The 26,407-nt window shown below is 46.9% G+C and overlaps 1 protein-coding gene across 1 annotated transcript; it reads left to right on the top strand.

Annotated features, from left to right (window-relative positions):
* The first annotated feature begins 11,236 nt into the window (after window positions 1–11,236).
* On the top strand, window positions 11,237–16,304 carry LOC128727332 (PTB domain-containing adapter protein ced-6). The gene is made up of 10 exons (XM_053821231.1): window positions 11,237–11,460; window positions 11,543–11,707; window positions 11,778–12,061; window positions 12,152–12,438; window positions 12,509–12,609; window positions 12,671–12,983; window positions 13,065–13,201; window positions 13,363–13,423; window positions 13,469–14,145; window positions 14,716–16,304. The coding sequence occupies exons 1-10, from the start codon at window positions 11,317–11,319 to the stop codon at window positions 14,779–14,781; spliced, it is 2,235 nt and encodes a 744-aa protein (XP_053677206.1). The 5' UTR covers window positions 11,237–11,316; the 3' UTR covers window positions 14,782–16,304.
* Window positions 16,305–26,407: the final 10,103 nt, after the last annotated feature.

The raw sequence follows: 26,407 nt of genomic DNA, 5'->3' as shown, positions 1-26,407 counted from the left end.
ATTACGCGCCGTAATCGTTGTCGATCGTTTTCAACGGTTAGCGATCGCGATCAATACACGTGCGCACCTGACGACAGACAGCGGGACGAGATTGATTGTTGAGATGGTGAACCGATAGACTACGCCGCAGGAAAAAAGGCAACCGAGGCAGACAGGGGCAGATCAAAACGTTTGTTGTTTATTGGCACAATAGCCGGACCCTAGCACTCTGGGTTTCGTAACGGCAAACTGGCTGCTTACATTCCTCTCTTTTTTTTTGTTTTGCACAACCCGATCCGGTCGGGCTGACTGGTGCTGCTGGGTCGTGTGTTTTGTTCTCCACCGCCGTTGTTTATGTTTCCTCTATTGTGCAACCCAACTTCCCTCGGCTGCGCTGCTCCTGGCAATTGGGGACGGTGCAATTTGGTTCGAAAATTTAAACCGTCGCACGCGAAGACACGATTTATGGCGAATTTTGGCGCACCAGATTGATTGCACTTGGGTGATCAAATTAATGCGCTTTGGATTTTTGTTGTTGTCGTTGTTGTTGTTGGCTCTTTTTTCCACCACTAAAACAGATTTATGGGGCTCAATTTGGCGCCGGTGCGCTTCTATTGGGGTAGTTTTCTCGGCACTATTACTCGCTTAATTTGGCCATAACGAGCGTAAGTGAATGATGCCCGAACCGGGGCAATTGGGAGCGATTGGTGCGGTAATCTTTCAGCCCGTGTTTTGTGTCTTTCGCTGGAGCAAGTAATTGTCAAAAAATATTACAATAGTTAGTTTAGAATAGCAACTATTTCCATTCGTTATGAAACTAGAAATATTTGAAAAAACAAAATTTCATACGTGCATGAACATTCTAGCTGCAAAAAGCAAAGCTAATCCTCACAGCACTTAAATAATGCACTCTCGATGAGAAACAAACCCTCATCTCTGCAACGCCATAAGCAGCAAAGAGGTCATTTTGGTGGGTTCGCATTTTTTTTTTGCCGTGTGTATGATAATAGAATGCATTTTCACACCCCATGGGGCAGGCCATTGACCCAAACGAACCCCACACCAGTAGCAGGGGCAAGCTAATAATGATCACCAGAAGCCCGGACGGCGATGCCATTAACGGCTCATTTTCCATCACACACGCGCGACGTGTGGAAATCGCTTGGCAGTAAACGAACTACCGCCTGTTGGAATCGAACCTAGACCGCCCGTGGGTGGTGGTGCTTTGACCATGTGGAAATTGGCTAACAATGGACACGTCCAATTTCCATACGGCCATCCGCCGGTCCCTCTGGCGGATCGTTCACGAAGTAAACTGCGGGAAAAGAAGTCAATGGAGCCCAATTAGCGGCATGTTTTCTCGCATCCCCTATTCTTGCACTCGCGCTTAGGTGGCGCTGTATTTGATGCGAAAAATGTGCCCACATCTCCCACAGCCGAATGGGCCATTCTCGATTACGTGTGTGAAACCTCGAAGGTGTGAAGCTTTAGGCGTTCGTATCCGTCACCAAACTTGTGGCAAGCTGACGAGCGATGGTGCGATTGTGCGTCGTGGGTGAGAGGAAAACCATCTCTCAGGGGCGTTATCTTGCATAATTTGGGTACAAAGATGGGTGAGGATAACAGCTCGACACCCGCGAAGTTGTGACACCAGGGCGAGCAAATATGCACCACGCCACACTAGAGCCGGTGACCTTAAGCGCTAGTTTCCATGTTTGCTGGAAGAAAAAAAAAAGGCACAGCACCATCACGAAGGGCTTCGGCAAAGCGGGCTAACTTCACCCGGGATAAGGCTGATCAGCACCGTCGTCGATCAGGACGAGATTTGGGGCATGATAAAATATGAGAAAAGCAAACGAAACGACGACGAGCACGCTGTAGATCGCGTACAATGTCACCGTTACATTGGCGGGTTGATGAGGTTTATGCTAATTCACACTTCTTATGCTGCGTCGCCCTGGTGCTGTTGCAATGCACAGTTCGTGTCTTTGTTTATGTGGTTTGATGTAATAGCGTTCGTCCGTTTGTGAATTCAGCGTTTCTCGGGCCGTGAGCATCCACGCTCATTATCGGCATCGGTTGATTCGTAATATGTACAATCCAACCCCTAATGCCGTCACGTTCGAGTAGTAAAGCTGACAATTTACATGCCGTACATTGTACCATCGCTGCCAGACGCCGGCTTTAGGCACGTTTGGTCGTTCCAAACGTCTCAAACGAAGACAAAGAATGTCTTCCCTTGACGTACGGGCTATGACCACGTGAATTTTGATTAATTTTCGACGGCAGCTCACACCTGCACTTAACAAAGCCTAGCATACATTACATGCCTATGCAGTGAAGTAGCGAACAGTGGTTTGGACACAAATATCACTTCGTTTTGGTATTGTCTTCCGACAAGTCTTAGAGCAAATGTGTGTCACCATCGGACGGCAATTTGTGAGGTCTAAGCTCGAAAGCCCTTCATTTGCTATGCAATGGGGATGAACGCCTTGAATGGAAGCCGGTCGAAGGTTTTTGCCCTTGCGTTCATTACAACCACCTGAACTAAAGGGCTTAAATGCTCCGAGGCTCCGGCGCTCGGAACGTGCTCTACTGCTCAGATCATTCATTTTATGTTTTAATTTAAATGTTTATATCCGTTTCATTTTGAGTTCTATTCTCTACTGCAATACTTCAATTAACGCACCATTTTTTATTGGTTTTGATTTCAGGTAAGATGCGTTCACGAATCGGAACCGGAATTCATATAGTCCCTCACTTTAACTACTTCACGTAAAGGTAATCTCTATCTTTACTTACTACTCGGATGGCTGCATAAAATTGTGTGTTAATTTGAGCTAGCAAATTGATAGTAAATTCAATCTGGGAATTAAATTAGCCACTGTGAAAACCACCCACTCAGTGAGCTTCATTCGGCTGCATCCAAACTGCATTCAGGTGGTTCCGTTACTCAGGTTGCATCTCGGTGCATCCCAGCCAAACGGTTCCGTATACAGATATTCCACTACGGTGCCTCTTCGATAGAGCAAGGCACGCGATCGACCAAACGAACCAAATGGGTCGATGGGCAGCATTTTAAGCTGCATATAATGACTCCACTCGCTTCCCAATCGCTCATATGGCAAGGCGATGGAATTAAGGGTTTATTAACACCCGGTCGGCTGGGCTGTATTTATTCCGTTCGGATATCTGGACCAGTTTGGCCACACGCCCTTACTCTCCCCGGTTTCTCTGGGAGTGATGAATCATTAATCGCACCCCCAGGCGATGCAATTTTCCGTTCATAAAATGATCAATACCACCCCACGGTACGATCGCGAACGGCAGCTGGCAGCTTGAAATGCAACACTGCGGCCATTGTTTCTTAGCGTGGCGAGAAAACAGTAATTAAGCTTTCGTGCCGGTTTCTTCTAAATTTCTAAAAGCACCTTTTCTTACACGATCGCCCGGCAGGTGGAAATAGATTGGCACGTTGGGGTGCGCGTTACGTCATTCGAAGCTGTCGAAGCTAGAAGCTGTTCGAGGCACGAATGCACATCGCGTCTCGGAATCGCATCAATCATTCGCTTTCATCACAAACTGCAGCCGCATTTCGCCGGAGCGCAGATGGACGGTCTAAATCGGCCCGATTGTGCTAGGCGTTCTATTGTTTTTTTTTTCTCTTGTGTTTGCTTCTCGCCTTTGCAACACGCTTTGCTGACGATGGCGCGTGGAGTTTGTGAAACAGCTGAGTGTGCGGTTTGGGAATTTTTGTTTTCCTTTTTGAAAAGTATTCAGCACACAATCGTTCCATTTCCAAAGCCATCATTCAAGTGTATATTTTCTTCCAAAAAACTGGCGCTCAAATTGGCGCTCAGGTTTTAAAGGATTTAATTTTGTTTATTGCTAAGCCATCACGCCATTAACCATATACAACTCAATACATATCGATGCAACCTTCGTTTCACTTTGTTTATAAAATATACCCATCACCGTAACCAGCAATCCCAACCGCCTGACTTTTGGTGCAGTTTGTGGGAATGGTGTTTGTTTTTTTGTGCGCTCAAATGCATTCACTCGCCTTTGATCGGCGGAAGTCGCGGAACGCGTGATTGTAAACAGCGTGTGACCTTTTCGATCAGTTTTTACTGCTTTGTGGAAATCGCGCTGATGAACGATGATTTATCGATAAATCATGCGATTAGCTTTGGCTCGATCGTCACCTCTCGACTGTGTCACGTTCGCTCAAGGACCTTCAATGGACCGCGATTGTCCCGCGGTATGGCGCTGAGCAGTAAAAATTCATTAGCTCCCCAACGACATCGATTTACCGGCAGGTTTCTGCGCGTTCGGCAGCAAATGAGTAATGAAACCGAAATAATAGTGGGATAGCAAATGGATTTAACACCGCGTTTAGGTAACTTCAGCTATGCATGGTCGATGTGTGGTGGTAGAAAAAAAAACAGTTGATCGTTTTTACGCATCACTTCAAACAAAGTTAACTGCAACGAACTGAAGGCTTCTAGTTTCTAATTAATTACCGTGCATCACCTCTCCGCGAGAGCTCACTTCCGCCAGCCAAAACAAGAAACAATTTTCATCCGATTCTGCCCCAAAACACCCTGACATGGCCAACTTTGGATGCCGAGATCATCTGCGAGTCGTAACGATCGTTCCATTTCTGTCATCTTCACTTTTACAACTTCCCAGACCCCCGTTGGGAGTGCTGTTTTTCTTTTTTTCGGTGAGGTTCATCTCACCCCTAATCTCCTGCAGCTGCTGTGAGGCGAGTGACCTGGTTCGCTTCTGCCACCAATCTCCCTCGGTGAGATGATGTCAATTCGATACGTTTTGCTTCTTGTCTTGCTTGCTCGAGGTTGAACTGCTGCACCGGAACAGTGTCATGAGTCTTTATGCCGCTTGTGGCTCATCCTTCCCCATCGTTGAGCTTTCTTCCGTTAAACGTACGGCTCCAACGTACACCATTTGAAGCACAAGTACGTCATCCGATGTGAACTCCAAGTAACGACGAATGAAAAAACGAACAACTGACTTTCGGGACAAATTAAGACACTGTTTTTAGAAGCGGAGAGCTTTTTACTCCACGCCACCTTTGGAAGGGCATGTAACTGAACGGGAACAGGAAGTGGAGCCACGGTTGGGTCCAGGCCCAGGATGGAAGGGCTTAGCGGTGGGGTGTCGGGTGAAGGGCATACGGGCGGGAAAACTAGTTTACGTCCCGGCTCGCTGCTCCGTTACCCTATTGCTAATGTGATTATTATTAGTACTATCATCCCGCCGTTGGCTCGTGATCGCAGTCCGGTATGGAGGAAAAAGCGAAGGGTTGACGCACACACACACACACACACGAGCCAGGAAGAAGCTGGCAGCCAGCACGGTAGCGGGTCTTATCACCCCGTCACGTCACTCAACCGAATGGGCGTTATAGTGGACTGGTTTCTCGGGTGCTTCGGTGGGTTGCATCTCTATTTGTCACAGTCCTCAGTCGCTCGAACCTCGTAGGGCATCGACACTGGTGCGATTATGCTGGACTCGTCATGCGCGTAATGATGGTTTGTGGCAGCCACGAGCGAGGCACGCCAGTGGAATGAGGATGCAAGTGACTTGAAGAAATGGACTTGAAGAAAAACAGCGTTGGGTCTGTTTAGGGTTTGATTTTACAATCAGCGTGAGAAGTAGCTTCTTTTCAATCAAAATTTCTTTGGAAAAACATTAATCCTGCTCTTGTGAGATTAATTCGTTACATTTGTAATCAAAAATAGTAATTAGTTCGCTAAGAGGCTTAAGATTAAGCCCTATGTGACGATTTAACATTTGTTGAAACATTTATTTGATGCAACCCATCGAATGGTTCAAAAACATCGTGAAGCTCACAAAACCTCCATTCGTTGGTTCCTCCAACGGCCACGTCCGGTTGTGTTTTGCCATCGAAAGCGAAAAGCAGCCCCTACTTCGATCAGCACACGAGGGCCTCCATAGACTGGCCCTAAACGGGTACTAGCCTACCGAGAAGGCGAAGGAGAGCCCTCACATTAACCACACGGTGCAATGTGCGGTGTGTTATTGCGGCGTAATCACACCCATGCGCCTGATGGGTGTTCGCGTGGCCCCGTGGCGATTCCACGCGAAAAGGAGAAAGTGATGAGGAACCAAAACCGTAGTCAACGTTCGCGGTTGCTTCCCCACCATGTTGGGACCCTACGGCGAACGGGCACACACGCGCGAACGGCCCAGCAGCGAAACATCGAAGGGCTAAACACAGAAACAAACCCCACCACGCTGCAAAAGCGTGCTACGATCGAGGGCTTCCGTCCGTAGAGGATCGGGCGAAGGACAACGGTGCGAGAAGACGCCACCCAGCGCCCAACGGTGATTGGGGCGAATTATGAAATTTCCGGTTTTCATTTTCCTTCGAGCGGGTCAAGCAAACAGCCTGCTTTAAGCACACTAGTGACGCAGAGACCCTAGCGATGGATTCCGGTTTGTGTGACTGCGTGTTCATTCACAAAATACTTCGCCAACTTCGAAGGAAGGTTCAAGTTATCTCAAGCCATTGCAGATCCTCAAACAGACTAACCACACAGGGTGGTTCTTAAAACCAAGACCCCTCAGCACAAGGACACTGCGTCGTGGAGGTTGTCGTGAGTGATCTTCCAATCCAGCTCGTGCCTGTAATTATCCACCCATTGACCGCGTGACGTCCTTGTGCACTTGCATCCTCAAGTGCACTCCAACACGATCACTCGCCAGGAGCTAATTGTGGCTGCAAAATTGCCACTCCGAGAAGGATGCTCGCAATTGAGCGCGTGTTGCAAAGTGCCGACCTTCGGACGTCGATGGTGTTGCACCGGCGCAAAGACGTGCTTCCGTTGATTGGTTTGTTTGTGCACTTGCACTGCATCATAGCCCCCACGGATCGTCATTAGAATGCGCCAATTTTTTTGATACCATCCCGCAATGCAACCGTTCCCATTCCCATCTGCGTTTTTGCGCCGTGGTATCAGCGAAACCGAGGCCGATATGTTGACAGGCTGTGGCGAAAACAATTCCATTTCACAACATCCCATCTCGGGGCGACCTCTATTGTGTGATAGAGTGGTGCCCTACCACACGAACAGCTTCCATGTTCGACACAATCACTCATTCGCTTGGTTCGCTTATCAACAGACCAAGCCACCAGGCTAAGGACCCTCCTCGACGAACGGCCAGACAATCACCGAATCAGCCGCAAGTGATTATGCCGCCAACCCCGGAGGGCATCGGAATCGGTGGCAAAGGTGCCGCAAACGCGAAGCCCGTGCCGGCTGGGCCGTGTGTGAAGTGATCCTGATCATTTCAATCATCGAGCATAATTTTTATGATCACAAACAAACTCGCGGGTGATAGGCGAGCTGAGGATGTGTTCTTTTTTTTTTTGTTATGTGCGCATACTTGCGCCACTCTCCTCCAGCTACTCGAAAGGGTCATAATGCTGCTGCGACAATCCACAAACGGTAGCGTAGAAGACGAGAATAGCCAAGCTGGAATTGCTCTCCAAAGGTCCGCCACCTTTGCTCCCTTGGGGGTAAGCACTCTCTTACGAAGAGACACGCACAAACAGAATCCTAACCCGATAATAGGTCCGATGGCCCTGGGCTGCTCAACAAGCGGTCCATTTTTAGGCTGCAGAAATGCAGAACGAGCGACACGATCCTCTAAACGACGATAATCGACCAAAATGCCTTGATCCGACTCAGAACCCCCTGACATGGCTCGTACGTGCTTAATCAATTGGAGCGAATGGATAAATGCGGCGATAGTTGGAAAATTGGACACGCTCGGTATTATTTGGCCCATACGCAGCTCACTGAGGGCCATCTTGTCCTGCACGTGCCCACCAGCACCTCTCGAGCCTGCCAAAAGGGTGCCGTTTGCCATTACCGCGATCGTGAATCGTGTGTGAAATTATCCATTAGCTACCGCTTTTTTTTTCGCGCTCAAATACACCTCGACAGCACTTTCGGCGATCACGTCGGTGCCATATTTAATAATTCGAACAACGGATTTACATTCGGCGCGAACTCCACCTGAAACGATCGCGAATGTCACACCGGGGCGCGTGGTTCGAGCGCATCCGGGATATTACGTCACGTGCACTTTCTAACCAATCGCCGAATTCGCGATCAAGGATGGGACTTGGATCCGTTTGCTTTGATGATTTCATTATTATGCGGAAAAATGTCGGGTACTTATCGCTAGTGAAAACATCCCAAATGGTCAACATTGAGCTATTTTACAACGCTTTTTTCGTTGTTTTGCTTGTGAAGAATCTTGTTGAAAGATATGCCGCCGTTTTGCATATTGATCTTCATTTTTGGTGGAATATTTCTTATATAATGCCATGGATAAAACAGCCATTTGGTCTGAATTTTAAGACCTTTTTTGCATGCAAATGGACTTCTGTCATGGATTTCGTTGTTCAGTTCAAAGCTTACGATTTTTTTCTTGTTCCCCTCACATGGTATTGATATTCGTTTTTATTGCAATCACTTCTCACAATCGCTCGTCCACTGTAAACCATGAAATAGAGCCAAAACAAGTGAAAAAAAAACCTCACACGGATCGCAATTATCCACGGGTTGCAAATTTTCGCAGAAATTCGCCAAATTTCGTGCACGTTTTCCCCCCCACACTGGCGTCAACAAGAGCTCGCGCTTGTTAAATCCATCGTCGTCGTCGATCCGATCGGAATCGGAGTGTCCGTCTCAGAGATCACTCCTCAAAACGCAACCCACGCTCACGGCCAAAAATCGAGCGTGTCATTAATCCCGGCCATGTGCCATTAGACTCGATTGCATTCCATTCCACCATCGCTCTTGAATCGGTAATCAAATTAGCAAATTAACGCAACAGCTTGGGGGTGTTTTGAAAAATTTGGTCATCCCCTCCGATAGGTCCTCCCCTTCTCTTTGGCGGTTGGTTTCAGTGTAATGGCCGCCTCCGTGAGGTTGTGGGTGGGTTTGTACTTGAACCAATGCGCCTCACACACTGTTGCAGTGTTTGATTTGATTTGAGGAGGGGTTTTTTGATAATTACAAGCCACCCAGAGCCCTCGTGTGGCTCCGTAACCTTGAGAAGAAGAACCGAAAGAAAAAGCACGTGGCACGTTGTGGCCACGGATCGGTTTTGGGGGGTTCTCACACTAAAAACCCACCAAACGGCATAATCTCCCACCCTAGCCAGGGGGCTTCATTCGTTTGATCGTGGAGCGAAAAGTGAAACCCAATGCCACCGGTCGGTGGAAAAACTCGAGCACACGAGCCACCCAAGTTGCTTGCCAAATGTAGCCCGAGGTGTTGCAATGACGCCTACAATTCATCTTCGTCTGATCCGCATCAATTAGCTGACCGTGACCATCTGTTTTGTGAGGAGAGAGTGAACGCTAACGAAATTTAGATTCGAGTTGACAAAAAAACGGAGATCTTCAAGCGATCTTTAGACCGAAGAGGAAAATTAATGGCGAATGGATCGAAGATAATGCTTCTTTCAATCCATCCGTCTTCAGTGACGACTTTTGAAAGTCCACGAGGAATGCTACAAACTCTATATGTGACTCTGAAACGTCCATAAATCTAATGAGACGAGCGTTTAAACGCACCCCGTAACAGTTACGTGGGAACCAAACCAGTGACTAATTTTCCGTCACGAAACCAGCTGGCAATGTTACATGGAAAGCAGTTGAGCAGCATTTTTCGCTCCATATAAAGCGGTCCATAAAAGTCCACACATAAGCAACCAAATCGAATCATACTTCCTTGGCAGGACGGCGAGTAGACGCGCTATCGGCTATTGATAGCCGACGCGGACTCGCGTTGCTGTTTTTAGTGAAGAAAGAAAGCTTTCGACAAACACGCGCCCGGCCGGCGCATTCGTTACGTGCAGAAGATACTAAGAGCTCGTGATCGAGGCTTCCTACTGGCGCTCATGGCGTCAACGACTGTGTCTGGAAGTTGCGATTGTAAACTAGGCGTTGGCGGGCGTTGTTTGACGTGCCTCGAAGCTGACGCGTGTGGCTGATATAGATGACGCGCGTGCTCCAGCTAGACGAGACAACGCGTGCATAAAGGAGCCCACTGTTGGCAGATAAGCGGTGTGAGGCTATCGTGCCCGTAAGGCCAGGTTTTTAATATTCTTAGCCTAGCTCTTTATGGCGTTTACAGTTTCATATTAATTTTATGGGATTTTAATATATTGCTTCGACAGGAGAACCTCGTGTGAATTCTCAATCAGTGGTTTTTCCTGATGAGCAGGGTCTTAACTCCCTTTAGATGTTTTTGTGCGATATTCTTAACGTTGAAGCTAAAAATACTTTACTCTGACCATTGCAAATTCCTGCCACTGAATATTGATGAGAATGTAATGCTCGTCTACATTCAAACAAGAGAAGCTAGCCGACACTAATCGAACAAAGTGTTGATTCCTCACGTTCGCTTAGTAAACTTTTTTGTGTTCATTAGTCCCTGCAACGTTAGTCAAAGTATCATCGCTTATCATGACAGTAAGCCTAGAACAAGAAGCCAACTAAATAGCGGGTTTTCCCAACCCCCAACTCGATCAATTAGTATTCCTCCTCCCGGATGAGGCCAGCAGGCAAACCACCAACGACGTTGGATATCCCGCTGGATACCGTTCCTCCCACTGGCCTTCTTCTGAGCCTGTGTAACGTAATCAGAATAACTAAACCACAGCATCAACAGCAGCAACAGCAGTAGTAGCCAGACGCAAGCCTTGAGAGCAAAAAACCAGAACCCGACAATTGATGGCATCCGGCCGTAACACGATCGATCGGTTTCGATCGCTCAACCGGCGCGATGAACGCCTCTGACGCCTATGGATGTTTACGCTGTAATGGGTTGTAATTTGAGTCCTGCCCGATTGACGCCCGCAGTCCTCGGCTTAGGCGGGCGTTTGTCGGTGGGTTATCGCATCCGGAAATGTGTCAGCTCACAAGCGTGTGGCTTCTGGAGGATACCCGCTAGATGTCGCCCTTTGATAGCTCTGGGTATCGACTTCCTTTGTGGGAAACGTTTGTTGTGGCCTCTACACCCTATCGGTGGTCCGATACACGCTCACCATCACGCGCGAACGGCGCCACAGTGCTGTTATTGCTTATCATGCTGAAACTAATTACGCGCAGTAGTGACAGTCTCGTTTAACATCCCTTCCGACGCTTACGCCTCGTTTCAGACAGAGAGAGAGAGATCAGTTGCGCGGTGGAACCAGCGTAGGCTACTCGGTCGGTTTTGGCTCCAGCAATCCCGGTACGGTAAAGTGTGACCACCGATCGCATCCATCATGGCCTCGACGCTGATGTTCTGGAACAAGCAGAACTCCAACTCCAGCCAAAACGGAAACGATGCCAAGAACACAAAGAACGGCCGCAACTGGCTGCACGCGCCGGATGTGCTCGTCAACGGGCACGTCGCTTATCTAGTCAAAGTAAGTAGCAACGGAGAGATGCTGCCGGTGTTCATGGACACTAGTTCTGAGACTTTGTGGATTTGCTTTCTTCTTTTTACAGTACCTCGGAAGCACACCCGTGGAGCAACCGAAGGGCATCGAAGTCGTGAAGGAAGCCATCCGGAGGCTGCAGTTCACACAGCAGATGAAGAAGGCCGAGGGCGGTGGCAATGTGAAGACGAAGAAGGTCGAAATTACCATCAGTGTGGATGGCGTGGCAATACAGGTACGTGGATCTTCATCTCGCTGCCAGCTGCAACTTTGGGCTTAGTTTCATCCTTTGATCCTCATTTTAGGAACCACGATCCCTGACGATCATGCATCAGTTCCCGCTGCACAAGATATCGTACTGTGCGGACGAGAAAGGTGTGAAGAAGTTCTTCAGCTTCATCGCCAAGACGGGCACGGGCGCGACGACGACGGCTTCGATCAGTTCCGGTTCCGAGGATACGAACAGCTCGAACAACTCCACGATCAGCAATGGAACTGAGGACCGGCACGAGTGCTTTGTGTTCATCTCGAACAAGCTCGCCTCGGACATCACGTTGACGATCGGGCAGGCCTTTGATCTGGCGTACAGGTGCGTGTGCGGATCCTTCGTGTCCTGCTATAAAGTCATAGACCTAGGCAAAACCCTTTTAATGATTGTTTCTGTTAACATCATCCGCAGGCGCTACGTCAGCGACAGTGGTAAATCGCTCGAGTCGGTGAAGTTGATGGCACAGAAGAAGCAGTTGGAGCACACGATCACCGCCTACCGGCAGCGACTGCGCGATCTTTCCGAGATGGTATCAAAGGCGGAACTGGAAAAGCTGCTACTGAAGATGGGCCTACGGGACATCTGTGACGTTCCGGCGCTAGAGAACGGTGTCGATGGGCACAACAACTACAACAGCAACAATAACAACATCAACAGCAACAACCACAACGTCAACGGCAGCAAGACGCCGGACTTGGGTGAGCAAACCAGAGAGTGGAGATCTGGAGCTATCGGAGGACGGCTTCCTGACCTTTTTTATCCTTTTAGGAATCGATGTCTCGTTACCGAACAATGACGATCAACTGCTGATCGAAACGTCACCAAAACACTTCGCACCGATCGTGCCACCGAGGAACATCCAAAATCAGGTACCTAAAAAGCGTGGAATTTTGAATCCGTAGTTGGTCTTAACAAGAGAATCACTTTTAGATCAACAACACGCTAGAGGCGTTCAAGCCATCGGTCGGTACCAAGTTAGAAGGGTTGCTACTGAACTCGGACTCGGACAGTGATTTCGATCCGCGTGCGCCTGACACCGACTCCAGCCTGTCCACGAGCGGTGGTAACAAGATCAGCAACGATCTGTTCGGTTTTGAGCCGCCAAAACCCGCGAATGCCACCCTGGGCCAGCAGCTGTTTGGCAATGGCACCAACAATGGCCACAATGGCAATGGCTTCGCTAACGGGAACGGCGCGCTGACGAACGGATTTGCAACCCAACCGAACAGCCCTCCTCCGATTTGTGAGTGTCCTTCGAGAGGAGTCGCAAGCCGACAAGATCCTTCGGATGCTAACCAACTCCCATTGATCGTCTCGCTTTTAGTGGCTCCTCCACCGGCAAAGTCTGCGCCCCGACGAACGGTACCGCAGACGAATGGCAGCACCAACGGTAATGGCAGCGCATACCAGGACCTGTTCGGGTCGGCGCCCTTCAACCCTGGCCAGGGCAGTGATGTAAGTGTAACGGGTTGTCGGGAAGCGGGTCTTCTGTTTTTTTTTTAGGACGAAACAAACTCAAAACACACCCTTAGAACGCTCTTAGTGCTCGATAGTGCACGTTCCCAGAGCAGCCTCGATCCTTGCTAACAACTCTGCTAACTCCCGGACAGGACACGACGAAGACAACGACGACGCTAGAGGAGTCCAGCTCGCTCGTGATGAACGATCGATCGTACACGATTGGTGGGAACGTGAACAACGTGCCGGTTTCACCAAACCGTTCCCAAGGGCCAACCAGCGTGACTGCTGGCATTAGTCCTTTCTCGCAGGAAGTGCACGCGTTGGGCAAAAACTCGTACAAACTCGACACGTCGATCCTCACGTACGGTGACGGCGTTGGTGCCGGTCCGTTTGGTGATTCGGCCGTTCCGGCTTCTACCGCGACATTGGCCTCCAAATTAAACCCTTTCGCGGCTGCTATGCGGGCCAATCCGCTTGCCGCCGTCCAGCATAAGGCGTCCGCGTACGACGTGTTCAAGAACGCGAGCGACAAGGAACGGTTAACCACTAACACCGGTACGATCTCGCACTCGACGCTCGACGAGAGCGATAGTGGGGTGATGCACTGTGCTAACACGACCTCCGGGGTCGGAACGTCTTGCACCGGTACTAACAGCCATCCATCGCATGTCATCGCATCCGCCGGTCCAGCGAACGATACGACTGCCGCTTCTGAGGCACTGTTCGAGGATTTCGCACAGTCGGCTTTCAACGAGTTTAAGCGGGATCTGTCCGCGAACAGTCGCACCGTGAAGCGGCAGTCGTCGTTGCTGCAGGATCGGCCTCATAAGCCATTGCTAGGGTCGCTCAAGTCTGCTGGTGGTAGCCTTGCGGAGAATGTTAGCCATTGTGGGACCCGCTTACGCCTTGGTGGCGGACCGAAAATCCTCCAACCGGATGCGAAGGTAACGCCTGCGTAAATGTCCGCGTGTACTTCCCGTGTCGTAGATCAGTGTTTGTTTCGCTGGAAGAGTCGACAAACCTTTCACGAGCTCCACGATCGTCCATGATCGACGTTTGGTAGTTGCATGCGTTGGCTATCAAAACTTTGTGTTGTCGTAATCCACGTATGAGTAAATGTGTTTAGTATAGTGCAAGTTTACTTGGTGTAAAGTGTGGTAAAAACGAATTAAAATTAACCTCAAAGATTACCGAGTTACGTCGATATCTTTGGACACCTTGGATGTATACTACAATAGTACTGTATTTTCTATTGAATACTAATCAATGCGTCTGCGACTTGTCTGTTTTACCATTGCTCTTTGTCACTTCATTACCCATAGGAAGTTGTTCAATTGTTTGTCTCGTCCCTTTGTTCCACCTGTTCGTGATCATTGTCTCCACGATTTTGTCTGTGTTTTCGTCCAACTCCTGTGCTCGCTTACGTAGATTGTAGAACTGAAATCCTGTCCGTCCTGGTTACATGTCATCCAAAGTTTATTGGCGCATTTTGTTTTGTCTCCCACCCACCACAGACGACCAAGAACGGTTTCTTTAGCTCCGACGATGTGCTGGATACGTTCGACCCGCTGAAAAAGTAAGCAAACCAGCGCTGGAAAACACAGAATGGTCAGCGATCAGCGAAGACGGCCGGCCATCTTAGACAGTTAGCAGCATCTCAACATCATACCGTACTCTAGGCGACTGCCGCAATAGGCCGCTCGCACAAAGATCAACAATTCCTGACCATTCTGGTGGATGGCGCGATCGGCTGAAATTAAAACCAGCTGTCCGCGTTTTTTGTTTGTTTAGTTGTTTTGTTGAAAGCAGTTGAAAGTGGCAATTTTGTGGCGACACCGCGCGCGAGACGATTGTAATTTGTTATAGTAATTGTACGTACGTCCTTATTAAGTAGGGTCACAATTGGCTTTCTCTTCTCTTCTTTTCCGATCCTCTGTTTTTCATTTATCGTACGAGTGAAGTGGGGCTTAGTTTTCCTAGTATCCCGGCCACATTAGTGAATCTCGATCGTCGTTTACGACACACTCCGATAGGGCGTTTTCTTCAAACACGCGGTAAATCTCATAAAGTGAGAAGGAGTGACGGAAGTTGGCTTGAGGTAGCGATTTAGGAGAAATGTTTAAAACTACCGGTCGTTAAAACATCGAGAAAAGTTAGGAGCACTACCACCGACAAACCTATTCGATTTCGAAACCGGTACGGGGTAAGGTCCTTCTTCGATGTGATGTCGCAGAGAAACAGAAACAAAAAAAACGCATCAAAACCCACCCTCTAACGGTGGCATAATTATACATTACATTTAATGGAACACTAAAGCGCAACCCGGAAACCGATCGCTTGATCGATCTTTTCTGTCGTATCTGTGGTAAAACTTTATCTTTAAACGGAAACATTCCCACGCCCTTTTCCGTATCATCCCTATTCTTTCACACCGAATTAGCGAATCAATTGGTGCATTAGAACAAACGTTAGTGTATTGCGTATTGGTGGTGTGTTAGCGAGAGCAAGGCTTGTAAAGCTTCATTTTACGTTCAGAAACGCTAGAAACGACCGTTGAACCCATTACCGAGCTGATCCTTAGTGTGGAGTGTGTTAAGCTAGAGAGCCTCCAAGTCTGTTCGATCGTTCATTTATTTGTGAAGACCACGTGTTTTGTGACCGGACCGGTGGCTGACGGTTTTTCTTGTTGTACATTTTTCGTATCACGTTCGATTCGACCGTCCCGTGTCTCGGCAGTGCTGTTCTCCCACCAACTCTGTGGAATGAACCAATTTTCCGGATAGGTATTTAGTATTGCAATAGTAAAATATGAAACGGTGTGTTTAGAAGCAAAAAAAAGCGCACGTGGAGGAACCGGCCGATTCTGAATTTTCCCTCCGAGCGCTGAAAACCCGCGCTTTTCTTTTGCATTCCCTTAACATTCATACTGGCTAGGTGTGGTACGGCAACCGTGCAAAATGAGTAACAAAAGCATACGCAAGAAATCATTAGGGCCATTGTTATCGTAGATGAGTAAACATATCTATCTATACATAAATGCCTATCTATATAAATAATTATGTTAGTAGAGGATGTAGTGAATAAACTAAAACCAGAAACAACACACCCATCTTTCATTTCAACATGGAGAATGAACATGTCTACGGCAAAAGCCACGTTAAGTAAGTAACATATTAGCCCTTTTTGCCGCTCGAGGTACATTTGGTTGACTTATTTAAGCTCATTGTTACACTTCAACCCTCCAGTCAGACGCGAATCGAATGGTTCATTAGGCACGAACTGGCGGAGAAAATGGAAAAACGCTTTATTGGACCCCTGGCTCGCAGAAAAACGCTCGCTTTTCCGACAGTTTTGCTAAATTATTCATAAACTCGAGATATTGCACTGAGCATGGCACCACGAGATGAAGCACGATGGGGGAAACGGACATTTTACGGCTTCCTACCGTAATCGTCCGGAACTTCTTCTCCCCTCACAGGACGAAGAGTCCGTGGCTTTCACCCCCTGCTGCTGTGGAGTTTTGTTTCTCGCTACTTTTCATCCATCTTGGTACAACGTCCTTCGGTGTCATCGGTTGCTTGAGCTGCTTCTGATGATTATGATGATGATGATGATATACGTCTGGTGACGAGCAATAATTATGCGAAACTCATCGGTTTTTGCCAACGTTCAAACCACTTTCCTTACCCGCGAGCTGTTATGGTTACTTTTCAACGATTTTTCTTTGTTGAGTCCTTGTGCGACGCCATTCTGAAAGATCCTGTACGCTCAATGAAAAAATGTATGGGAGGGGGAAAAGGCGAGCGTCGGATCGCGTCTATTTGTTTGTGGAATGATTTGTGATTGCGGAAACGAACCGAAACGGAGTGTAGCAAAGTGAGAAAATGTACCGCGAGATGGAGGCGCTGAACGTTATAAGCAACTAAACGGAACTTTTCAGCGTACAGTGGGCAAGCGTGTGTGGCTAAATAATTATTGCCCACTATTTACGGTAAAGGTCGGTGTTTCTCCTACTTTCCATTTAAACAGAATATCCTTTATATTCACCCGCTAAAATGACGACGCATAAAAATCGTCTTTAAAGTAAATCGATATTATGCTGAAGCGCATATCTTAACCATCCTCCGATGCTCGTTGATTCGCACTTTTCCACTGTCTCCGTACGGCGCTGATTTCCCACTTAGCATACTCGTCATTCTCAGGGCCCTCACTACCCGTGGGGTTTCGCCAGCAGAATAAATATTAATCATACACACTCCACCGCCCGAAAGGAGCTTTCCCCCTGGAGTTCCTTCAGCATAGCGAATATCATTCCATGTTGGTTCCGCCTCTCAAAAGTTATGACACGATAAATGAATTAGGAGCGCGCCGCATACGCTCCCGGTTTCCGTCGCTCGAGCTGGCCGCTTTTTCTCCGATTCGATCGGGGTTTGGCCGGTTTGTCGTTCGGATCGTGTCTAGTTTTTCTTCCCCTACACTTCTTCTTCGTCTTTCGTTTTCATATCCTCTCGACTTGCGATTCCCATTGCCCTTTTGGTATCGCGCCGCATTTATGTGCGGTGCAGCATAATGCAGAGGACGAAACGATTATGATGATGACGATGATGGTGATCTGGTGCAGCTTCATCATTTCGTAAACGTGATGATTGACAGTTGGGCCGTTTCGAGACCGGTTTGAACTAGTCGGTTGATTGTGGGGTTGGGATTCAGCACATGATACAGGACGCTTCCGATAGTGTTTGTTTGGTGTGATTTTTTAAATGCTGGCTTTATCCTCTTTACTGTCAATTGATGACTATGGCTTTGATATGGTGCTAGATCTTCGTATGTGTTTTTATCCATTTGACTGTAATACTCCCAAAATTGGCTCTTTCTTAATTAATAGAACCTAACGCAAATTAGAAGATATATTTCATAAAGCTGCAGTTTCATTTCTTTGCCATTTTCCAACAGCATTTCTAATTCGATCATCATCAACGGAACGGAACCGTTTAGGAAACTGTAGTCAACCCTTGTAGAATGCCGCATTTCCAATGGCAACATAGTTCAGTCGCTAAACAAAGCGGCAACGGCAAACATGCACGATAAATGGCGCGACCGTTTGACAAGTTCATTTTCCATCCCCTTTTTTCCATCCGCTTGACTGACACGTTAGCACCTCCGCGGACGTCAGGGGTTTTCGTGGTCGGGCACTTTGTGGATGCCTCATCGCGTTCCTTCCGAATTAGGCGAATCAAACTGCGTCCGCGAAGTATAGCTCATTGCGAGACGGCCTGACCGCGTTAGAGTCCCTGGGGTGGAAGCGCGAAAGGATGCCGTCGCAATTAGAAACATCCGTCAATCACGTCAGCATCCGATTTGTGTTCTTTCGTCGTATGCTATTTCAAACTCTCGAAATAATGCATTCGTAGATGCTAGGACTATGCTATCATAGATGTAAAATTTTAATGTAGTAAAATTTATTCAATTAGCGTAAGATGTATTTCGAACAATAACAATAATCTATTTTTATCCGTATGCTACTAGAACAAAGTTGTTGTACACCACACATGTTTTCGTTCTTCACCGATCGTTGAATGCTACACAAGCAAATCGTACTGGCTGTTAACGGCTACTTCACGCGAAGGGTGTGAAATCGTTTCAGTAAAATAAAAAGAAAGATCTCAACACAATTTGCCTGCTCGGTACGTCCCACGGTTGCGGTTTTAGTACGTTCTCTCGTCTGCGAACCATGTCCCGGTGTCCTGCTTTTTCATTCCTTTCGCCCATTTTACCACCCTGCTTTTCGTCGTTAACTGTGGTTTCCACAGCGTGGGTGAGACAGCTTGAACAGAGACTGTGTGTTGTTTTTCGCTTTTTATGGCCCCAGAACGATTGGAAACGATGCAGTCTTCATCGGCACGCTGTGGGGTTAAAAAAACTGGGCGGTCAGTTGCGAAAATTACGCAAACGCAAGCACAAACTCCAAGCACTAGCTCCTGCCCCGTTCTTTTTATCTGGTTTTGTGCATCGAAATGGTTGTGCTTGACTTTGTTGCTATTTCAGTTAGTGTAGGAAACCATATGAGAGTGGAAAAGTTTTTTGCCGTAGAAAAGAATACTATTATCATTTGATGTTGTTATTGTTATTTATTTAAGAACGGAATGGCCGTATTTAGATTTGAAAAAAATTTTGTGAACTGAAAGGCATTTCCTCCCAACAGCCGCAGCGAGCCTTATGTAATGACTATTATCATTTACATCACAGCAAGAATATACAGCAGAAGTTTTGCATATAACCTGGTGTACTAAATATATTTGTTTTAGTGGCAGTGTATACTACTCATGACCATTTAAATGTATGCTTAAAATGTTCCCTATTATTTATGTTTGAAGTAGTACAAAGAGGACTTGTTATAGGTTCTTCGTTCATTAATTAATTCTTTTTCAAAAATCATGTACCAATCCAAACCGGCAACCGAGTGTTTCCGCCAAAACAACAATCCATCGCTCACAATCCGCCAAATAACAATATCGTGCCGGCAAATCAACTGAGACATTATTGTCCGAATTACGACGAAAAATGTCTGGCCAAGATTAGGACCTCCGTGCGTTTGCGAACGGATCGAAACGTTTATGTGTTAATTTGCGTTTAAAATGGCCCTCAACCCTCTGCCAATCCACCGTTCAGTTCGTCATTCTTTTGTCGATCGAGTCAGACATCGAGACGACACATCGGAGGTTCTCCGTTACATTCGGTGGCCGCTTTCTCCTTTCCCATCCAGCCGGATCCTCAGACTCGATCATTCGGGGGAGCGCTTTGTTTTCCCGGTTCTTTGGATGGTTTCCCAGAAAGGGAGGAGAATTGCGCGGAAGACCTAATTAAAATTCCATCGATCATCCTCCCGGGGAATCGAAATTATCGCCGACAATCGCGGGTGGACAAACGGCCAAGTAGAAGAAAAAAAAACGTCAAACGAAACACGTGCGCATTAGTGCTCATTGACAAAAATGACCAAAAGGCGCTCTTCGGGCCGAGAACTTATTGGCATTCAACATGCGTCAGCGGAATGAATTGTTTAATTACCGCGAACGAATCGGGATTTGTTGCATATTGTTGGAAAGGCCCCCCACACGAAGGAGAATGGATTGGAAGGGACGGGTGCATCTAATATGTATGTGCGTTTTTTTTTTTGTAATATTATTTGCATTTCGTTGCTGCCGTGAATTCCGAACGAGCCGTTAATGTTGCTTCCAATCGCTAATCATGCTCACGAGCTGAAGATGATGGCGGTATTTCTCTTTTGATGCTACGAAAGGAAAGAAAAACAGCATATTTAATGCATATATTCAAATTTATTTGATGATTATAAGAATAGTAGAAATAGAATATTAGAAAAATCGATATTATTCGTAACATTTTATTCGTTTTAAGAAGTCAGCTGTATATAGTCCAAACCACAATATAAAAGCAAATTTATGATTTGATAGTGTTTTGAAATCATTTTTATCGAATTCGCTTTTCGGTCATCACTGTTTCGTAAGCAAGAACATATTTTTAATTTTTTAAAACCCAAAATTTAATCTCCCGCAGTAGGCGAGGGCTTTGATTTAACCATATCGCGCCTGCTTAGTGATCAATCACGCGATGTAATAATGCATCATGTTTTCATTAACCCCTGTGACTTATTTATTCCCGCACTCCAATCGCTCCAACGGCCTCTGCAAACATTTCTCATCACTGCGGCCAAATCCGTCCTTTAGCCAGAACCTTTAGCAACAACCAAAATTCGCCAGCCTACCCAGCGGGCTCGTTCGATCAGCTTCGATGCGCAGCAGATTCCTGCTTTCCGCCGGGAGGGAAAACAGCATCGCCGGAGATTTTCCTCGTTCCCGCGTGCGTACCGAAACTTTTCAGGGGCGTGCCCGAAGTCATTAGTTTGTATGATGACAAAGGGAAACTTTATTACATCGTCCTTTTTATTCGCTGCACCCGGGGAGCCACTGGTTGGTGCGCGTTCATTTCGTACGTTCAGACTTTTTTTTTATTGTCCTTTCTCGTCCTTCCCCTACGATGGACCGATGGGTAGACCGGGCAAGACCGCATCGATTACTAACTTCCGTTTCCGTTGCACTTTTGGCTTTTCCCTTCGGGTTGTGGGAATCGAGCGTTTGTCAGCGGTTTTTTTTTGTCCTTCCCGCAACGAGCCGCAAGCAGTGCCAGGTCCTGATGGCGATGGGATGGTCGGTTCGCTTACACCGAAGGACATAAAGTTGGGCATTGGGTGGGAGAACGTTTTGGCGAAGCAATTTGCGTCCTTTTTTTTTGCTTTGCGCCACATTTTTATTCGACAACAGTGCTGTCCTCTCCGCGGGATGCCGCTCAATTTTGGCGATGGTCCGCGGGATCGAAACCGGACAGTGGAAGAGTCGGTAAAAGGCATGCGGCTAAACTGGGCAAACAATTTCCCTTCGAGTGCGTTTAATTTATGACCCGCCAGAAGGGCAGGATTGCTGGCCGAAGTTTTTCGACGAAAATTGGTTCATCAACAATTGCGAATCATCCCTGTGTTTGTTTGTGTGTTTTTTTCATCTCATTTATAATTCTGCTGCTAAAATGTGATGCTGCATAAACAACTGATTGTGATTATTTATTTAAAATACTCTTCAATAGTACATATGACAACATTGAATACAGAACATCAAATGCCGAATAGTATTATTTGCTATTGTTACCACTTATATAAAATAGTATTATTTGCTATTGTTACCACCTCCCCCAAAGAGCCGATCGAACATATTCACGATCTTCCCAAAATATGCGGTCCACATACCCCCGAGTCGCGGGTTTGACGGTCGATTAATTCCATCCACCGAAGGCCGCAAGCTCCCACGGAATCGGGAATCCGGCAAGCACCGCCTCAGCCACCGAAACCCGCGCATCACAGCGCCAGCTCACGTAATCGCGCACGATTTATACGATTGCTTTATTGATTGATTTTTAACGATATGTCACCCGATATATCAAATCATGAAAGGTGCAGTAACCGCTACCGTCGCGTTCCGTCGAATTCCGTCCTTACATTAATTCGCTCCCATCCGGTCCGGTGCGTTGGGATGGGCCCAGGTTGCTTCGATTGCGAGGAGCTGCTTAATTCTTCTCACAGATGGACGTTTGTACGTTTTTATAAATCGATTCCAGCACGTGATAGCCGATCTACTATACCACGATTCAACCGATCTTCGCAGCAATGATTATGCGGTTTTGTATGGGATTCGCGAATGTTCACGATGTTCCATCGTGGAGGATATTTCCCAAGGATAGAAATTATACATTTGACCAAACCGGGGCTGGTAAACAGAAAGACACCCGAAAAACATTCTTGACCTGATTCCCATCAGCTGGATAAATGGTTGGCAAATATAAATAAGGGGCGCTGATTTATTGGAGAATATTTAATTGATTTGTTTGATTTGTGAAAATCACATGCTAAAGAACCTGTGTTTACAGAAATCTGTATGTATAATTTCGAAGAAAACTTTAAAAAGAAAAAAAGTATGTTGAAACTATACTTCAATGAATTGATGAAAAAATATATTCAATACTTGTTTCAAATGAAGTATCCAAAAGCGCCATCATGTTATTCGAGGAGTACAATTTTAGCTCTTTAAAACAAGCATATCTTTTGCTCTCAACAAAAATACGAAAAAAAAGACGGAGATAATCGCTCTGTATTGTAAGAATGTACGAGCGAATGAAATTAACTGTGAAATCCAGCTAAAGCCGGCCAGAAAACATTCGCTTGATTTCGTTTTGACGCCTTTTTCCAACACCGACCAACATATGCAAACCATCTGGGATCAAGTGAAGAACACCGACGTACGCGATTCGCGATCCAAACGGAAATCTATTTTTCCTTTCGTTGCCGGTGGTCCTCCCGGGTTGGACAAGTAATAATGTTCATCTATGCCTTCGGCGCGGTCCAAAGGCTTTGAAGTTCATCAACCATGATAAACCGTAGTGTCTCGCGAAAACGACTCAAAAATCATCCGGAAATCAGTGACACAAAAGGGGTGACCACATTCCGGTGACATTAATTGCGCAATATCTCTGACGTGGGACTCTGATGCTTCCGAATTGGCTGGCGGCGAGATGTCTTGGCCTGCTCCAGGACGCATCGTTGATTTTGACAGCTTTCCGCATAATTTCGGCTCGGGCTGGATGCAGTTTACAGTTCCCGCAAACGCCTTCGTTGATGGGCTTTCGATGTCGCCGACAGAGCAGATTCTTTTATGTATCCGACAGTGGTTCGTTTTTTAGAAGAGCTTGTAAAATTGCCCCAAAACGATCCATATAGACACGATCAAAATTGTTAGCTTCATATATATTCTGATTCAATTTACTTTATGCCTTCTCCCAATGGAAAGTGTTTTTCATGATCAAAATCATCCGCTACATTCTGGAGTAATCCATCACTTGTAACAATTCATGCAAACTCCTTTTCCCACCCTTTTGTTAAACATATTTTCATTTACCAAATCAACTGATACGTTTTCCCATATATTGTTCTCGTACAGAGATTGCTCGAACCCTTTTTAATGCATCACAATAAAAGAATCACACGTTCCTGCCTGCTTTCAACTGCCATCGAACCGAACGGACGTGCAGCCGTCACTTATCTTCGCATTTGGAAGCAGTTTCGTCCCGCGAGCTTTGATTGATCGACGATCGATCGATGACAGCAGCTTTCGCAAGAAACGTCAACGCACAGCGCCAAGTGTCCTGTCTACTAACGCATCTTAGTGTCCTTTTTGACAGTTGCCAAAAGGCACGAGAAATTGCGCAGTTACCGAGAACCATGCCCACCGGTTGATGATGATAAATTGCTTCTCCTGAAACGAGTTCTCTTCGCAAAGAGACTACCAACAGCATGCCTGCTGGGAAATGTTAATTTGTTGTTATTGCCACACGAAGAAAAGCCCGTCCACAAGGCGACACAATCGGTGACAACGTTTAGGAGCACGTTTTACTGCATTGAGGTGCCTTGATGAGCCTTGATGGCTCGAAGCCAAATCAATTCCGAACCAACTTCCCCTTCCTAATCGGTGTCAATGTGCCACACAGACAGAAAATGACACGGAACCGATCCTGAGTGTCGAAAATCCCACATCAAACGGATCCGGAGCCGCTCGGGTTCACTTCTGGGGTATTATCTCTATTGTCCTCTTCACGCACAATGCACCCAAACGGCAGCTTGTTGGCTTTTCAGCTTGTGGCAGACCAGCAAGCTTCCGGTGGCCGTTTTCCTGCGCAATACCGACATCGATCGAGCAGGCAAAAGGCGTGAGACACCTGGGATAATGAACGACGGACTGAAGGTTCTGGCCGAAGCGAGTGATTTAGGGGCCTTGTGTAGGTCGAACCCAGGACCCAGGAAGGACAGAAAACGCACCCGCTCGAGGTCCTTTGCTTTGCGTCCTTTTGCAACGTGGAGAAAGCAATCCCGAAACGGCACAACGACTCACGACAGTGAGAGCCAGTTCTATTGCCTCCGGTATCACGTTAGGCCGCAATTTGGTGCGTGAAATTGTCCCCACTTAGTCACGCCACTAGAATCTGTTGACTTTCCCGGGCGCCGTTAATCGATGTCCTTGTTGGGCTCGCCTTCACCCTACCAGGCCCGAGGAAAACGAAAGGTGATCGTTTCATGGGCGCCACCAATCGGTCCCTGTTAATCGATGTGCGCCCTTCGAAAACTCGGATCACGCTGCAACCGTCACGCCCCGGTTCCCGGTTTGCACTTTTGTTCCGAACGAAGGATTTCTAGGATGCCACCCCGAGGCCGGAAAATGGCTAGCGACGCTAATAAGGAACAATAAAGAGGGCAACAATTATTGTAATCACTCGGGGCAAGCAGGATGGTAAACGGGGATTGCACGTGAGACGGCGAGGAACAATCCCGCCCCTAAATCTCGCTCAAACGCGCGAAGCCCTATGCTCCTAGGGGTGAAGACCGAATACGTGGCCAAATCAACTCGATGGAATGGTATGGGCGGGATGAAAACTGTCGTTCACAGCAATGTTCCGTTTGCCGTGCTCGGGTAAGCATTAGCTTGCAGGCATTAACGAATCTGGCCAAATGTGTGGATTAATTATGTTTATGTTAATTTATGCATGTCGCAGACAAAAAAAAGAGCACCTCGTATGCGCCCATTTTGCTTCCCTAGCAGATGGCAATGGATGGTAATAAAAATAACGCTAAATGTTCCTGTCGTCTGTTGGAATCGTTAAACAGGTCGCAAATTGCGTTTTGGCCCCTTGCTGAACTTCGTTTTGAAAGCAAAAATCAAATAACCAAACCACATGTGTGTTTTAAGGTTCCTCTTACGATACCGACTTGTGTTTTATTTGCGGTTTACTTAAATCTCTTAATTTCTTTACACCTATCTGTAACGTCTGCTATCGTTTGCTGCTGGCTAAATCGCTTACAAATGTACATACGGTTGATGACGGGTTAACCCTATAACAGAGCACGTTATTGCTTTCTTTTCCATCTTTTTGCTGCATTCCAGTAAAAATGGTTGTAATAAAGGAGCTAAACGATCAATGATCGACCTCAATTCGACACTTTTGGCTGATGTTTTCGTAGTTCTGTTGCTTTTCAGATTTGACTAGCTCCTGAATTTAGGCTGGACACTTTCGAACTCTGAGCCACAGTTTGTTAGACGAAGGACATCAATAAGACCCAACCATCTCTAAACATCGCTCCATCTCTCTCTCTCTCTATGAGTCCAAGTCCTTGTAATTTAATAGCCACTTTAGAACAGATATTAAACACACGCTCGAAATACGGAGGCTCCATTAGCGAACGCGACGCTCAATTGATCGTCTCCGCTCGCAGTAATTAATGTTGATTTATGGGATTATCCCGTTTCGATTCTTCGCTCTCTCTTTCTCTCTCTCTCTCTCTCTCTCTCTCTCTGTCTCTTGTCTCGTGTCATGCAGCACAAAATCGTCTAGCCCACTTAACTGAAGTCCGTATCGATTCTGGCATTGTTGTCACCCCTTAATATCCTCGTTTTAGCACTTGATCTCTTGGTACATGGCCTGGGATAGTTCACAGGATAAGACTGGAAAATCACCCCCGAATGTCCTTATTCATCACACACGCGTTCACTCACAAACACACGCAACATTTGTCATTAGCACCGATCACGGACTCACGAT

Source organism: Anopheles nili, chromosome 3 (genome assembly GCF_943737925.1).
Source record: "Anopheles nili chromosome 3, idAnoNiliSN_F5_01, whole genome shotgun sequence".
Lineage (NCBI taxonomy): Eukaryota > Metazoa > Arthropoda > Insecta > Diptera > Culicidae > Anopheles > Anopheles nili.
The sequence above is the reverse complement of the archived record's forward strand: the minus strand, read 5'-3'. Positions and strand labels throughout refer to the sequence as shown.

What these genes read in the sequence shown, in the direction of transcription:
- LOC128727332 (XM_053821231.1), top strand. Translation starts at nt 11,317, where the DNA reads ATGGCCTCGACGCTGATGTTCTGGAACAAGCAGAACTCCAACTCCAGC. An exon ending in ACGTCGCTTATCTAGTCAAA is followed by an intron (nt 11,461 to 11,542) that starts GTAAGTAGCAAC and finishes TTCTTTTTACAG; the next exon opens with TACCTCGGAAGCACACCCGT. An exon ending in GCCTTTGATCTGGCGTACAG is followed by an intron (nt 12,062 to 12,151) that starts GTGCGTGTGCGG and finishes CATCATCCGCAG; the next exon opens with GCGCTACGTCAGCGACAGTG.